This window comes from Sorex araneus, chromosome 2, assembly GCF_027595985.1.
Source record: "Sorex araneus isolate mSorAra2 chromosome 2, mSorAra2.pri, whole genome shotgun sequence".
NCBI classification, from domain to species: domain Eukaryota; kingdom Metazoa; phylum Chordata; class Mammalia; order Eulipotyphla; family Soricidae; genus Sorex; species Sorex araneus.
Genome location: NC_073303.1, coordinates 51,141,369 through 51,157,440, shown reverse-complemented (window position 1 = coordinate 51,157,440; position 16,072 = coordinate 51,141,369). Strand labels below are relative to the sequence as shown.

Below are 16,072 nucleotides of genomic sequence, written 5' to 3'. Positions count from 1 at the left end.
GGGATGGGGAGTGGCCGGGGGCACAGTTGGCCGGGCACCTACAGGCAGCAGCGGCAGCCCCAGTGCCTCGGACACGGCCAGCGGATCCCGGGCCAATCTGAGACGACCCCCCTCCTCCCCCTGACCTCCCTCCCTCCTCCCCCCCTCCTCCCCCGCTGCTCCGTCCTCCCTCACTTCCTTCCCCTCCTCCTCCCACACCCCGAGGTGCTTGGGGCTCCCTCCTGGCTCTGCACCCAGGAAGCATTCCTGGTGGACTGTGGGGACCATATGGGAATCGAACCCAGACCGGCCGTGTACAAGGCAGGCGCTTTCCTCACTTTACTCTCTCTCCAACACTGACGCCCGTCTCCCTTTAGCAGAATGAGGGGGTGGGGTCCGGTTGTGGGGTCACCCTGGGGCCCTGAGCTGGCTGCTCGGGCCTCGCACACGGCAGAGCTGGGCCGGGGCTCTGTTGCCTCACGTGGCCCTGGGGCGCCCTGAGCACTTGGGGTCCCTGGGCACCTGGCAGTGTGGCAGGAATGGTCGGGACGGCTGGGGAGCACCACCAGCTGGGGCCCGAGCCGCCCTGCAAGCCCTGAGTGACGGTCTGCGGCCTAGCCGCGGGGGACAGGGCCTATGTCTGGGCTGGTGGGGCCTGGGGAGGGGCGGCCTCTGGGAGCCTCCCCCTGGCCGGCCTCCCCTCGGGTCCCTCCCGCCGGTCCCCCGACAAGTCACTGCCAAGCCCAGGCCAGTGGCGCCTCCGGGCAGCTGTGCGGCCACCAGGACTCACCCTGTCCCCCCTCCTGGGGGGGCCCTTCCGTTCACCACCTCAGGCCACCCAAGTGTCACTTCCTCCTTGGGGCCCCCGAGAAGCAGACAGGAAGCTGGGGTGCACTGGGTCGAGGCTGATCCTGTCCAGGGTGGTTCCCGGCCGCAGGCTGACCTTTGTTGGGGCGCCCGCAACCTTCAGGGCCGCTCACAGAAACAGCAGCTGAGGCGTCGGAAAGGACCGCGGGGCTGGCCTGGCCCAGGCCTCTCCCTGTGCCCATGGGGGTCGTCCTGGAAAGTCCTGCATGGCCCAGTGCCCGGCTGCCCTGTGGAACCGTCCCCAACACTCCCGTCCCCCCTCCGGGGAGATGCCCAGGTGGCTGTTACTTCCCTAGGGGCCTGGACCCCCACAGCAGCACCCATGCAGGAGGCGCCCCTCCCCAGAGCTCGGCCCCATGTCCTCTGCGGGGCCCTGCCCTGCCCACGGCCCCGCCTGGGGGCTTGTGACCGTGGCGGGGGTGTGGGGACTCTGACTCCTGCTGGCCTGGGGTGGGGGGACCCCTTCATCCCCTGGGGCCTGGGCAGGGGGTCTCCAGCACTTCCTGGGGCTGGGCCCTGTCGGAAGGGGCAGGAGGGACAGAGGATGAACCTTGGCTGCTGAGAGCTCGGAGGGGACCCAGAACTTTCCGTCCCTGCAGCCTGCCACAGCTGGGTCGCCCAGCAGCCCCGGCCTCCTCCACGGGGCAGCACGCTGGGCCAAGGGAGGCCCAGAGCTGCAGGCGGGCGCAGCTGCCTTCTCCTCCTGGCCCCATGACAGGACCCCCGAGGGCCCGGGGGCCGGGCTGGGTGCGGGGAGGCGGCAGCAGGATGCTCCCCAGGCCAGGCCAGGCCACAGGCAGCTGGGGCAGAGTCAGGGGCGTGGGGACAGACCTTCGGGGCACACGGGGACTCTGAGGGGGCACACGGTCTCAGGCGGTCTCACAGCTTGTATTGGGGGCTGGAGTCTGACTATGAGCTCCTGTCACTGTCCTGGTCGCTGGAGGTGCAAGCCGTGGGCAGCCTGCAGGACGGTCCCCCAGAAGCAGCTGAGCACAGGGGGGTGGGCAGGAGATGGGGACTGAGCCCACTTCCCGGGCCCCAGGGAGCCCCGCCAGTTCCAAGCCACATTCGGGGCACCACGGGTCCCTAATGCTGAGAATGTCCGGGGGAGCACTGGGGGCTCAGTCCGATGGGAGCAGGGCATCCGTGGGAGCGGGGCGCAGGCTGGTCCCTCGGTGCCAGTGCCAGCCTCCGCCTCAGTCCAGTGGGCTGTCCTGAGAGTCACGCAGGCCTCGCCGTGTCCCGCCCGAGGAAACAGCAGTGTCCTCCAGCCCCCGGGGGCATCCACAGAGCCTGGGTTACGTGGAGTCGTGGAGTCGGGGGCACCCGGGTCCAGGCCTGAGCGTCTCAGACGTGCTGGGCGGCTGCCTCTCGTCCGTCAGGGTCTGCGCAGGAAGAGCAGCCCAGGTGAGCGGGGCCGCGCGGCTCAGGGCCCAGAGGGCCCCCAACTCCTGGCCCGGACTCAGCCCACTGCACTGCAGAGAGCCCGGGACAGGCGCCCAGGGGAGCCTCAGGGCACACGGACAGCCAGGGGGCACCCGGCCCCACCCCAGCGCCCCCTCGCCGGGCGCAGTTCTGCATCCAGGAATCCACACTGGCCCTGCCCCACGGAGTGCCCACCCGGCCTCAGCAGCCCCAGGCAGCGCCTCTGGCGGAGAGATGGGGGCACAGCCCAGGAACCTTCCAGAGGAGCAAGGGGGCAGGGTAGGAGGGAGCTCAGGGACGCGGGCCCAGCCCCCCACTGCTCCACGAGGCAGCAGGGAGGGTGACAGCGTGGCCAACTCACCTGAAGGCTGCAGCATCCGCCTCGCCTCCCACACACCTATAGGACCAAACAAGGCCATCAGGGCTGTCGGCGAGGACAGGGCCACTCGCCAAGCCCTGGGCCCAGCTGCTGGGCGGCCACGGACACCTCCCCACGGAGCATGGCTGGCTGCAACAGAGCCATGTCCTGCAACATCACGTGGTCAGCCACGGAGCCACCCTCCACATCACGCGGTACCACAGACACCTCCACATCACACGGTGCCACAGACACCTCCACATCACGCGGTCAGCCATGGAGCCACCCTGCAGCTTCCTGCTCTAGGGGAGCACTTGACAGGTGTGGCCCCCCCTCCTTGCCTTCTTGGAAGTGCCAGGGGAGAGTGGGGTGTCTCAGACACCTGTCGCCTGACTCAAGATGCCCCCAGTCGGGCCCAGGGTGCAGACATCAGGCAGGCACGGGCAAGAGACACCCCACCAGGGAGAGTCACGGGCACCACTCACTGGAGCCCTCAAGCGGGGGCAGGGGGGAGCAGGGAAAACCCCAGCTTCCTCACGAGGCCTCGGGACGCCCACTGAGCCCCCAGGCTGACCCCGGGCTGACCCTTGTCCCTGAGGGAGCCCAGCAGCCCCTCTGACAGGGCCCACCCACCTCCTGGCTTCCTGCCCACGCCCCACACCCCCCAGCCCCGGGCTCACAGCTCACACAGACACAGGGCCACACTGACCACTGCCTGGACCCACCCCCACGCCCAGTACCTGTGTAGTGCCGCGGGGCGCAGCGGTTCCTGCACATCCAGCTGGTGGTGGCAGCGATGCCCAGGCCTATGACCACGCCCACAGCCAGCAGCACCAGCGTGGACGTGCTGGTCCCCTCCGGCGGCCTGGGCGTGGTAATGAAGCCTAGCGAGCTGAGGGGCAGTCCTGCAGGAGGGGGGTGGCCGCGTGAAGAGTGTGCAGGGAGCTGCTGCAGCTCCCGCCCCAGTGCCCTGGGCCTCTGACGCGACAGGAGCATGTGTCTCCTGGGGTCACTCCTCTCTCCCCCGGCTGCGGGGCACCCAGGGTCCAGTGGAAAGCAGAGATTCTTGCTGGCTCATTAAAAATTACAGTGAGGTGGGGGACGATGGCACAGCAGGGAGGACGTGGGCCTTGCACGCGGCCGACGGGTTCAATCCCCAGCAGGACTGATTCCTGGGTGTGAGCCAGGAGTGTGCCCTGAGCATCGCCGGGTGTGGCTCCAAAACCAAAATAAATTAAAGTGGGGACGGGAAAGGTGGCCCCATGGGATGGACCGCGTGGCCACCCTTCCTCCTTGTGGCAGCACAAGCCTCTTCATGGCCGGAAGCCTCGGCATGAGGAGGGGCTGCCCTGCCCCCCCAGTCAGACTGCCGGGGGGGAGGGTGGTCCCCACCTTTGATCTCTGAGCCTGGGGCTGCAATGGCCTTTGCGTGCTCCGTGGGCCCAGGCCCAGACCCGCTGTAGCCGTGTCTGCTCAGCCCCGGGACTGGCCCTCACACACAGGCCGCCACAAACTGTGCTTCCCAAAGGATCAAGAGTCGCCTGGAAACTGAAACTTGTCAGCAGTGCAGGCAGCTGCCTGGGCACTGGGGCTGTTGGTCCCGGGAGACTTGCTACCTGCTGCTGTGGTGTGGGGGCGGGGCCTGAGGTGGGGCGGAGCCTGAGGTGGGGGCGGGGCCTGCGTGGGGCGGGGCCTGCAGTGTGGGGGCGGGACCTGCAGTGCGGGGGGGGGGGGGGGGGGGGTGGGGGGGATGCACTTGTGCTCAGAGCTGCGCCCCTGAGGAGGTCTCTTGGACACCTGCTGTTGCCTGTGGCCATCTCAGTCACTCTTGAATGAAGACAGGACCCAGGTCACATGCAGCCCTGGCCAGACCTTGCAGTGGGCAGGTGCCTGCCCCTCCTTTGCAGACTGGGCACCTCACCTGTCCGCTCGCAGCTCACATTCGGGCCCAGCAGTGCGTTCTCCACGCAGCAGTCCACCTGGGCAGGGCGGCCGAGGCGCAGGACGCTGAGCACGTCGTAGAGGCCGTCAGCGTTGAGCCGCACTGTGCTGTTCTGCAGGTTCTTGTCCAGCAGGCTGTGGTCCGTCAGGTTGATCCAGTACACTTTGGGCTGCGGGTACCCGTTGCCTGAGATGCAGGTAAAGACCAGCTCCCCTTCGGCGGCAGGCTCCTGGGATGTCACCACGGGGATGCTGTAGCTGGCTGTGGGGACACCGGGAGGCCTGGCTCAGAGGGGGCATGGAGGGCAGCAGGGAGCCACTCACCTTTCTCCTGTATCCCGCCCCCTGGACTCTCCAGTACCCCCCAGGGCCAGGCTGCACTGGGCCAGGACTGAGGCCGCAGGTTTGATCTCCCGCATCAGCTCCAGAGCTGAGGGAGACCCTGGCACCCCAAGGGTGCCATCTCTGGCACCCTGAAGCCCAGTGTGCACCCTGCCCCCACCCTGTTATCCCTGCAGGTCAGGAGAGGAAAAAGAACAAGATTAAATTTCTTTAAAAGAAAATGCATGGGGCTGGAGTGATAGCACAATGGGGAGAGAGTTCGCCTTGCACACGGCCGACCCGGGTTCGATTCCCAGCATCCTATGTGGTCCCCCAAGCACCACCAGGAGTGATTCCTGAGTGCAGAGCCAGGAGTAACCACTGAGCATTGCCAGGCGTGACCCAAAAAGAAAACAAAAAGAAACTGCGTGATTTCCAGCAGGCTGGGGCGGGCTCCAAGGGCCCCGGGCCGAGTCCAGACCCGCAGGTAGTGGTGGTAACTGCACAGCAGGCCCCGAGCTCACCCGTGTGACCCTCGCACCTCTAGGTCTATGGTGACTCCCCAGCCCTGCTGGGGGCTGCGAGCAGTGCAGGACGGGGTGCACCTGGGGGCAGCATGACCAGAACCGTGTGCCCCCACAGGAGTGTGACTCCCGCCGGGCCCTGTCAGACCAGCCTCCGTGAGCTCAGGAGCACCCGGGAAGGGCCGAGAAGGGGCAGGGGTGGGACAGGCTCTGGGGAGCCACGGCCGCAGAACTTTCTGGTGCCCTCAGCAAGGCTTCAGCTTCATGCCAGATGGAAGCTGTGCGCCCATGTGCAGCTTTTCTCCCAGGATAGAAACGTCCAGAGAGGCAGAACTGGCCACGCTTCCCTGGGCCCTGCCCCCAGGCACCACTCACCGGCCACGCGCAGTGTCACCCGCTGCCGGAGGATCTCCTTCAAACCCAGCGACTTCTTGAACACCAGGCACTGGAAGACCTGCTCGTCCCGCGGGCTGACGTCCGCCAGGCGCAATGTGAAGTTCCCGTGCTGCATGTCGGCTGGCACCAGCTCCGCCCTCGCCCACCACTCGCACCCGTCCTTGGACTCACACCCAGCCCGGTCCTCAGGGCTGCTGCCCAGGTGCCAAGCCACGGTCTTCGGCTTGTCCCCCTCTGTGATCTGCCAGTACACGTAGAGGTCGTCGAGCTCAAAGCTGGCTCTCTGCGGGTAGACGCAGGGCAGAGCCACGCTCTCACCCACCAGCGCCTGGACCCTGAGGTCTTCTCTCTCTGCAAAAGGGAGCAAACGGGCCCAGACACGAGGCTGTGGGCGAGCCCAGGCGGCCAAGACATGCTTGTGGGTGCTGGCAGGTGCTGGGCCTGTTCTAGCTCCGAGCCTCCAACACCCTCTGAAGGTTCCGAGCAGAAGGGGGTTGTGGGGCGGGTCCACGGGAGGGCAGGCCCCACGTGCAGCTTGGACCGTGGGCACAGGCCAGGCCAGCACTGACTCAGGGAGAGACCACCGTGGAGAGCTCCCTCTCACGGCTCCAGACTGCAGGGTTGATCCCTGGTACGACCCATGTGTGGCATGAGGTTGGCCCTGTGGCCCAGCCACCTGTGACCACTGGCCCTCACCAGGGCTGGGCACAGAGGGGAAGGGAGCGGCAAGCACAGAGACAAGCAGGGCCCTCCCGGGAACGAGGGCGGGATCGGGCTGCAGGGCCCTTCCAGGAGCACCACGCCACAGACCGAGGGCCCAGACGGCAAATGCCTGCACCCCAGGGCCGGGGCAAGGCAGTGCCCACGTCCCTACCTCTGCTGGCGGCCCCACAGCCCTGCACCCGCGTGCCCCTGCCGCCAAGCCTGTGTCCCCACCACCCGGGACTAGAAACCAGCCTCCTGTCTCGGACCCCACCAGGCCCTGCCCAGACCCTACAGTGCTGTCCACACTCACCGGCTCTCAGGAGTCTGAGCAGCAGCAGGAGAAGCAGGAGGGGGCGGAGTGGGGGGCTGCGGAGAAGCCCAGAAGGCAGATGAGCCGCTGGGACACACGCATCTCAAGAGCCCTGAATCCCGACTCCCGGGCACATGAGCCTCTGGTTCCCCAGAGCACTGGGAGACAGGGAGCCTGGCCTTCATGCGCACTCGCCAACGCAGGCCAGAGTGACCCTCACAGACCCCCACAGTGATTTCCCCCGCCCCATGCCCAGGTTCCTGGGCCTTCTTGTCCGGGGTCCACAGCTGCATTTCCTGCTGGCCACCTCTCCCACAGAGGCCAGACAGACAGTAGGTGCCCCGGCACCCCACTCCCCTGCGACTGGATGGAGCAAGGAGCACCTGGAGCTCCAAGGGCCCGCCCCACGTCCAGGGGCCTCTGGGTACCCTGTCACTCATGCCCAAGCAGCCTCTGAGGAGAGACTCGGCACTTTTTGGTTGTTCTGTTTGTTTTGTTCGGGGCCACACCCAGCTGTGCTCAGGGCCTACTCCTGGTGGTGCTCCAAGGGGATATGGGATGGGGGGTTGAACCAGGGTCCGCTGCTTGCCGTAGTGTCGCTCCTGAGCGTTTCTGAGCAGCAGCGAGGGCCCCCGCCCCAGCACTCGAGGGCCCAGGCTGTGTGAGACAACGAGCCCTAAGGAACCGAGGGGGGCCCTCTCCCCAGCACCGTGGGCTGGGAAAGACGCTGGTGGTCGGTCCACCTCTAGGCCGAGCGCGCGCGGGAGACGGTCGCCCCTGCCCGACTCTGCGCGTTTCCCGCGTTCCCCGGTGCGACCTTCGCCGCCCGGCCCTCGCCGGCACAGCCAGCGCTGCGCGTCTGTCCGCCTTGCAGGTACCGCGCCCGCCCGCCCCGCCCCACGGCCGCCGGGACTCAGGCAGCGGAGGGTTCCGGCCGCAGCGCTGTGCAGAGCCCGTGGCGGGGCGCGGGGCGCGGGGTGTAGGGCAGGCGCGGGGCAGACGCGCGCGGAGCGGCGCGGGGCTCTGGGTGGGTGCGGGGCAGACGCGCGCGGGGCGCGGGGCGGGCGCGGGGCGCGGGGCAGACGCGCGCGGGGTGGAGGGCGGGCGCGAGGTGGACACGGGCGGGGCGCGGGGCAGACGCGCGCGGGGCGGGCGCGGGGTGCTGGGTGGGTGCGGGGCAGACGCGCGCGGGGTGCTGGGTGGGTGCGGGGCAGACGCGCGCGGGGCGCGGGGCGGGCGCGGGGTGCGGGGTGGACGCGAGGCGGGCGCGAGGTGGATACGGGCGGGGCGCGGGGTGGACGCGGGGTGGACGCGCGCCGGGGCAGCGCTGCGCGGCGCCCGAGCTTCTCCCCCCGTCCCCGCACGGCGCGCGCCCACCTTCTCGGCTGCATGGTGGGGCCTGAGGCCGCGGCGCGGGGTCTCCGGCAGCCCCGAGTCCACGGCCCGCGGCGCGGCAGGTTCTGCTCCCCGGACCGGGCGCCGTCGGGCTCGCCCCGCGCGCGCCCCGCCCCGCCGCCCGCCCCGTCCGGAAGCCCGGCCCGGCCCCGCGGCTGGACGCCGGCCCCGCGCCGCGGGGAGCTCTCGGGGCTGCGGCGAGGGCCCCTGCCCGGTGGGCGGGGTGGGCGTCAGGCTCGCGGGCGCCGCACGTCTCCCTCTCAGAGCCCCGAGAAGGCCCGCGTCCGCGCCCCGGGTCCGAGCCCCCAGCCAGCCCCCGTAGTCCGGTCCCGGGAGGCGGCGCCACAGGTAAGTGGGCGTGGCCCCGGGGTTCCCCCGCCCCTCACGCCCACGAAACGGGGGTCCAGGCGGGGACGCAGGCCAGCCCCGACGCGGACGGGGCGGGGAGGTGTCTCGGCTCCCTGTCGGCGATAAGGAGCGCAGAGGCTCAGGTGCTCCGCCAGGTGAGCGCGGGGGCCCTGCCCATTGGCTGCCTCCCGCGGAAGCTGATGGGAACTACAGGGACAGTGCCCAGAGAGGGGCCTGAGGCTGGGGTGGGGACGCCGCTCTGCCTCCGGGCTCAGATGGCAGGAGGCGCAGCTGGGCTGGGGGACATTAGGCGCGGCGAGGAAGACCCCCACCAGCCCAGGAACCGCAGCCTAAGCGCATGTTGGTCCCTCCCAGATAAGCCCCCCGGAGCTGTGTGGCCTTGGGCGAGTTACTAACCCTCTCTGTGCACCTCTCATGAAGGAAGCGGAGGCGGTGGGGTCTGACCCACACAGGGGTGGGGGGACGTGAGCTGACATGCGGAGGAGGGTCTTCCCACACCTTCCTGGTTCTGGAGGCATCTCCATTTGTCCTGAGCCGCAGACCCCCACATTCAGCCCAGAGTGCAGCCCCCACTCAGGGGCAGCAGGGGCTCGCTTGAGCTGGGGACCGACCCCCGCTCCCCAGCGGCGCCCCCCCACAAGGCTGTCCGCGGGCTAGTGGGGCCAGGTTCTGTGCAGGATTCCTGGAGCTGCCCTCACCTCCCCGCACTGCCCTGTGACAGGTCCCACCAGCTGCCAGCCAGGTCGGGAGAGCCAAGTGCACGCACCCTCCAAAGGGAGGGACTCGGCACCCCTGCCCCCAACCCTGAGTCCTAAGCCCCGCCTGGACCTCGCTGGCCCTCACCTGACCTATGTCTCTCCCCTTGGCGCCCCCGAGCCCTCCCGAGGGGAAGCCAGTGGTGTGTACTGGGTCCTGGGGCTCCAGCACCCAGGTCGGGGGCCCACGGACAGTGAGGGGCGGGCCTGGGCCCCTTCTCTGATAGTCCAGCTTGGAGTCCTCTCCCACAGGTGCTACCTTCTGCTGCCCGGGGCGGGGGAGTGGGCTCTGTGTCTGTGGGACAGTGAGCAGCCCCAGTGCCTGCCCTCCCCTGACAGCCGCCCCGTATCGCTGACCTCAGGCAGGCCTGACCCGGGAAACAAGTGTGAGCTGTGACTGCCACCGGGCCTGGTTCCCTGCTCACCCCCAGGATCCCGCGGGAGTGGGGAGCACGTGGGGGCTCGCTGAGGGGGTCCCTGGGAGCTGCCTGTGTGGGCTTCCCTGACCGGGCCCCCGGGCAGCACACACCGTCCCTGCAGAACACGCGGAGCGTCGACGCAAAGCAGACAGGAAGGAATGAAGGCGCAGAGGCAGGTAGTGCGACAGTGTTATTGCGGGCGCGGGTGTTCCAGGGGCAGGGGCGGGAGGGAGGCTGCCCGGAGCACTCAGGGGCAGGAGGAGGAGTACTGGAAGTACTCTCGCAGGGGCAGGAAGCAGCCCCGTAACAGCCGCGTTGCTCCCTGCAGTGGCCCCCGTGCCCACTGCCCGCCTTGCGCCAGGAGTGCCGCCTCCTGCTCGGGCTCCAGCTCCGTGTGCCTGCTGGGGGTCTGTCCGTCAGGCGGGGGCGGAGGGGCTGGGGGGCTGGGAAGGGGCCGCCGACACCTGCCCTCGGTACCTTCCCACTGCCGGAACGTTGCTCCACACCCGCACAGCATTTCGAATGGTTCTGTCGCACACGCCCTGGACGGTCACTGGGTCAGTCTGCGGGCACAGGCCGACAGGCTGCTGTCCCCACAGCGCCCTCTGGCCCGAAGGCTCTGCCCGACCCACCCTCTCTTGGGCTCTTTTCTTGGATTTGGGGGCAGGCTCCTGGGGCTCCATCTTGGGGTCACCTGGGCAGGTGGGAGGAGCAGCAAGGCCTCGATCCGGAGGGGGGGGCCCTCTCCCTGCAGGGGGCCAGCACCGAGGGCCCCAGCGGGTGATGGAAACCAGGCCCCATCCTGCATCCTGCACGGAATGCACAACCCACGGGATCCAAAGGTCTGTGTCCCCCAAGGTGGCCGCGTCCCTGGTCAGCACTGACCCATGGGCTGAGGCCTCCAGGCCTGGGACTTAGGGTTATTTTGGGGTGTGACTGTGGGGGTGTGGCTGTGGGTGTGTGTGGCTGTGGGATGTGTGTGACTGTGGGGTATGGTTGGGGAGGTGTCTGTGGGGGTGTGGTTCTGGGGGGTGTGACTGTGGGGGCTACAGCTGGTATGGTGGGCATCACAGGCGTGCCCTGAGCCCGTGTGGAGGTGTGTGTGCGTGTGGGCTCCGGGGCCTCTGCTTTGTGTGGCCCCACGGCTCACGCACCTCCAGGAAGCGGGTGGCGATGTCCTGGTTGTCTGGGCGCAGCAGCAGGTGGTCCGCGAACATCCAGAAGAAGGGCAGGGTGCTGCCGGGCGCGGGCTGCACGTACTGCAGCAGCCGGTGGAACTGGAACAGGTACCAGCCTGCGGGGCCCGTGAGCGCCAGGATGCACAGACACGCAGGGGTGCAGGGACACAGGAGGATGTGGGCGTAGGGACATGCAGGGGTGCAGGGACACACGATGCAGGCATAGGGACATGCAGGGGTGCAGGGACACATGAGGATGTGGGTGTGGGGACACACAGGGGTGCAGGGATACATGATGCAGGCGTGGGGACATGCAGAGGTGCAGGGACACAGGAGGATGTGGGTGTGGGGACACACAGGGGTGCAGGGATACATGATGCAGGCGTGGGGACATGCAGGGGTGCAGGAACACATGATGCAGGTGTGGGAACACACAGGGGTGCAGGGACACATGAGGATGTGGGTGTGGGGACACACAGGGGTGCAGGGACACATGATGCAGGTGTGGGGACATGCAAGGATGCAGGGACACATGAGGATGTGGGTGTGGGGACACACAGGGGTGCAGGGACACATGATGCAGGTGTGGGGACATGCAGGGGTACAGGGACACAATGTGGGCAGGGGGACATGCAAGGATGCAGGGGTGCAGGTGCTGGCGTGGCCTGAGGGAGGGGATGGGGGGGCTCTTCTCACAAGGCGAGTGGTTATGGGCCTGGCCGAGGGGGGGCGTTGAGCCGTACACGAGGTCGAAGGAGCCCCAGGCTTTCACCTGCAGGGCAGGAAGCTGCAGGGGGCCGACGGGCACTCCGGGCCCTCAGCCTGCAGCTGCAGCTGTCTGGTGTCGTGTGGGCAGGCGCCCCAGCGGGGCAGTGGTCCGGGCGGGCCCCGGGGGCAGGGCTGGCATAGAGCCGTGGGCCCTGGTGTGGGTCCCTCCATCCCTGCCCCCCCTGCCCTGCTCAGCAGGCTCCCTGGGAGATCGGAAGCTTCCAGGCCATTCCTCCAGTGAGGGGCAGGGGCCCTGCATGAAGTGCTGGGGGGAGGGCCGAGGGCTGGCTGCTCTCGGCCCCGCCCGCCTGTGTCTGTGAGTCGAGTTGACCCAGTGGGGACACTTACGTCCTTCCTCACGATGTCCGTGACGTCCTCCACATGCTTCAGCTGCCCCGGGCCAGCGTCTTCCCACAGAAAGCCTAGACTTGCCAGCTCTGGGGGCGGGGCCGACACGGGCCTGTGGCTGGGCTCAGAGCCCCCGCCCGCCCCTGGAAGGGTCTGGGGCAGGAGCTTTAGATGCCCCAGCGGAGGGCCCAGGGCGGGGCTGCACGACCCTCGTGCCTAACGCAGCCCCCCCAGGCAGAAGCAGTGGCACCCAACTCCATGCGTCCCGGGGAGCTGCTTCTGGGCCCTCCGGGTGCTGGGGAAGTGGACGGGCTCTCACAGGCCCAGCACGGGGCAGTGTGGCCACTCCCCTGGACCTGTGTGGCACCTGCCATAAGAGGGGCCCTTCCAGGAGGCCAGCGTCCCCCGCCCAGGGGTGCCCCCCACTCTCGCCCCTCAGGTGACACTCACCGGGCCCGATGTCCCCGAAGAGGCATAGCGCCCGCAGGGGCCGCCGCCTCCAGACCGGCACGATCTTGAACATCTCCTGCGGCTTTGCCTGTGGGCACACGTGCCCGCTGACCCCGCCCAGCACAGGCGCCCCGGCATGGTACTGCCCAGTGTTTCTCGGCAAGACCCGGCTCTGGGGCACCCTGAACCCCATTCCTCAGCCCTCCTGCAGGCTCCGAGTGGGCTCCCTGGGCTGAGCCCCTTGCACGCCTTGGGGTGACACCCGAGCCTCCCCAGGCCAGGAGTGGAACCTGACCTCCCCGCCCCCCATACTGCCCTGAGCACCACCAGCCCTGAGAGACGCCAGGCGTGTCCCCAGAGCAATAGTGGGGGTGCGGTGGGCCTGCCGCAGTGACAGCCTGCAGGGACCAGCCCGGACCATGCCTCCGGCTGCAGCTCTACAGGCTGGCCACAGCAGCTTCCACACCCGACACCAAACATCGCAGCCAGGTGCTCCGGCCCCCAGAGTGTGCTCCCAGCAGCACTGTGTGACCCTGGGAGCACCATGTGACCCAGGGAGCACTGTCGTGACCCAGGGAGCATTGCCATGCCCGAGGGAGCATCACTGTGACCCAGGGAGCACCGCCCTGGTCCCTTGGAGCATCCCCAGAATGCAGCACTGTGGAGCAGCACCATTCCCTGTGTGACCTCTGACCCCACCCATCTCTACACCCTTACAGGCCGGCTGCCCGCTGCTTACCGACTCCCGGTCGTAGAAGGCCTTCAGACGAGCCCGCCACTTGTTACGCCGCCGAAGCAGTCCGCTGTGGGGGAAGGGCAGGCAGAGGAAGCAGGCCCACCTGCTCATGGCCTGCACCTTCTCTGACGTCCCGGGGCCCACCAGGGCATCCACACACTCGAAGCAGTAGCACCTGGCCCGACAGCACCCACAGGCTGAGAGGGGGTGCAGCTGCCAGGGGAGCCCAGCGGGTGGGGACTGAGTGCAGCCAGGAGCAGGCGGGGGGGTGGGGGCTGAGTCCAGGCTGGGGGCGGAGGGGGGCAGGGTCTTGGCCGGGAGTGGGGGGCTGTGGACACTGGGCCCAGGACAGGCAGCTGGACGGGCTCGCGGGCGCGGCTCACCGGGTGCAGTCTGGGCTCTCGCACAGGAGCAGGATGTCCCCAGAGCCGCAGATGGAGCAGTAGGACTGGTGGCCATCGTCATCGTACAGGAACAGGCTGTCCAAGTACTTGTCCTGGGGGAGCCAGGCTGAGTGGCCGCCCACCCCCTTTCCCATCCATGGTCCCTGCCCTGCCTGCCCGAACCCCCACTCCCCACTGCACCTGACCCCGGCCCCGTCCCCGCCTGCCCTGCCCCCTACCTTGCACTGGGCGCACATGCCCCCTTCGAACAGAGGGTGCTGCGTGTACACCTGGGTGCTCCCGCAGCAGATGCACAGGTCTGTGAGCACAGCAGGCACACGTCAGCACCCCAAGGGTGCTAGGACCCCTCGGCGGGTCAGTGGGTGGTCCGGCCCCCTCCCAGCCACCGGGGAGAGGTGCCTGCGTGCAGGCAACAGCTGTGGCCCCGCCAGCCCCTCGGGAAATCCCAGCAGGGTGTTCGTTGGCTTCTGTATTGGGCGGAAACTGAGATTCAAGTTGAAAACCCCGAGGGAAGTGTGAGGGGGCCAGAGGCTGGCCCAGCACCTCACCGCCATGAGTGGGCTCGGGGCCACACACACTGCCACTGTGCTGACATTAGGCCGGGCAGCTGCACACTGAGGACACAGGGAGGGACGGGGGGGCAGCACCCCCCACACCATGCCACCAGCAGGAGGCCCCTCACCTTCTATGTCCCTGCCGTTGTCCTGGACCTCGTAGGGGATGAGATCTAGGAGAGAAAAGCCAAGCAGGGCCTGGTCCCTCCTGCCTCTCCCTGATAGGCAGGACCCGGGGCTTAGTGCTGGAGCACTCGGAAACCTAGGGGTCCAGGGCCTGCACATGGGACACGGGACACGCACCGGTCCTCAGTCTCCCCCAGCTGAGTCAAGGCTCCCAGGAAGTGGATGGAGAGGTGCGTGGGGGGCCTTTGCCTGGGGGCCGGTGGGGGCATGAGCCTCACCTCTGTGGGGCTCCGGCAGGGCTGGGGGGGACGGCTCGCTGGAGTCCACCATGATGATATCCATGCTGGCTTCCTCGTTCAGGACTGGGACAGATACACGGTGGGTGGACGCATGCCACAGCACACACATATGTGTACACAGTGGGTGGGACACATGCCGCAGCACGCACATATACACATGCACACAGTGGGTGGACACGTGTCACAGCACACACAATTACACATGCACACATGCCACAACACACATGTGCACACAGTGGATGGACATATGCCACAACACACATATATACATGTACACACATGCCACAGCGCACACACAGAACACACATGTCCCAGGGCACAGACAACACGGGACATTGTAGCATGGGATGTGGCACTGTGACGCAGTCCAGGGACAGGATCCACACATGCAGTGACAGAAAGTGGCCCATCAGCCTCTGCTAGGAGCCCCAGCCCAGTTCTGCCTGCGCCCCAAGTGTCCCTCCCACCCCGTGGGATGGAGGACCTCCCAGAGGGGTGTCCACCTGACCTGTAGTCTAGGTGCCCGAAGGCTCGGGGACCTCACAGGGGGAGGGGGAGAAAGCACTCACGGGTCTCACTGGGCCGTGGCCCTTGGGGCTGCCCGTCCCAGCAGCTGCCGGGTGAGTCTGAAGCTGGGGTCGCCGTCGGGGAGGGGACGGCCATGGAGGCAGGCGGGTAGCAAGGCCAAACCAGGAGAGATCGGTTCTGGCCAAAGACTGAGGCCCCCGGAATGGCGCAGCCACAGGTGCCGTGCGGGGGCGGGAAGAGCCGGGCCCTGGTGGGAGGTGAGGGACCCTTGCGGGGGCGCCCCTTCAGGGAGTGGGGAGGGTCACAGGGGCTGCGGGGGTGGAGAGCCCAGGGGCGGGGCTTGGGCACTCAGGTTCTGGGGGCTGTGGCAGGGCAGAGGTCAGGGTGAGATTCTGGGGCCAGGGCCACTCATGCCTGGGGATGGGAATGAGGGGCGAGGCAAGAGAGGATCGGCTGGGCACTCAGTAGGGATCTAGTCAGGGAGGTGGGGGGCTCAGGTCCTCTTGATACAACGCGTAGACTTTAGCTGAGACAAAGTCTCAGGGGGGAGGTACTTCCCTTGCATGCGGATTCCACCTTGGTTGAATCCCCAACACCAAGTACAGTTCACTGGAGTCCTCCCAAGAGTGACCCGAGGGCAGAGCCAGGAGTAAACCCTGAGCATCACCAAAACTGGAAGGAAAAAAAGTCTGCTTTGTTCTTTAATATCGACACAATGTATCTACCTGTCTTCTGGATGGCTATAATATTGATACAATGTGGCTACCTGGCGCCCGCCCACAATATTCATATAATGTAGCTACCTAGCTTTGAAAGCGCTGAATCCTAGCCACTAGACCACCAGGGAGCGCATGCTACCTAGCTTTGAGTGGGCTACAATATTGATACAACCTAGTTACCTGGTTTTGTGTAGATTT

At 67.6% G+C, this 16,072-nt stretch overlaps 2 protein-coding genes across 2 annotated transcripts; both read right to left on the bottom strand.

The window, feature by feature from the left end:
• Positions 1 to 411: 411 nt before the first annotated feature.
• ICOSLG (inducible T cell costimulator ligand) lies at positions 412 to 8,333 on the bottom strand. Its single transcript, XM_055127585.1, has 7 exons — positions 8,204 to 8,333; positions 6,827 to 6,882; positions 5,791 to 6,162; positions 4,551 to 4,832; positions 3,370 to 3,534; positions 2,633 to 2,668; positions 412 to 2,231 (listed from the first exon to the last, which is right to left on the bottom strand). Exons 1-7 carry the CDS (start codon positions 8,215 to 8,217, stop codon positions 2,194 to 2,196), a joined length of 963 nt encoding a protein of 320 aa, XP_054983560.1. The 5' UTR covers positions 8,218 to 8,333; the 3' UTR covers positions 412 to 2,193.
• Positions 8,334 to 10,011: 1,678 nt separating this feature from the next.
• DNMT3L (DNA methyltransferase 3 like) lies at positions 10,012 to 14,736 on the bottom strand. The gene is made up of 11 exons (XM_004602485.3): positions 14,607 to 14,736; positions 14,331 to 14,375; positions 13,867 to 13,946; positions 13,628 to 13,740; positions 13,248 to 13,419; positions 12,509 to 12,596; positions 12,059 to 12,147; positions 11,639 to 11,714; positions 10,919 to 11,058; positions 10,242 to 10,327; positions 10,012 to 10,165 (listed from the first exon to the last, which is right to left on the bottom strand). The coding sequence occupies exons 1-11, from the start codon at positions 14,734 to 14,736 to the stop codon at positions 10,012 to 10,014; spliced, it is 1,173 nt and encodes a 390-aa protein (XP_004602542.3).
• Between the last annotated feature and the right edge of the window lie 1,336 nt (positions 14,737 to 16,072).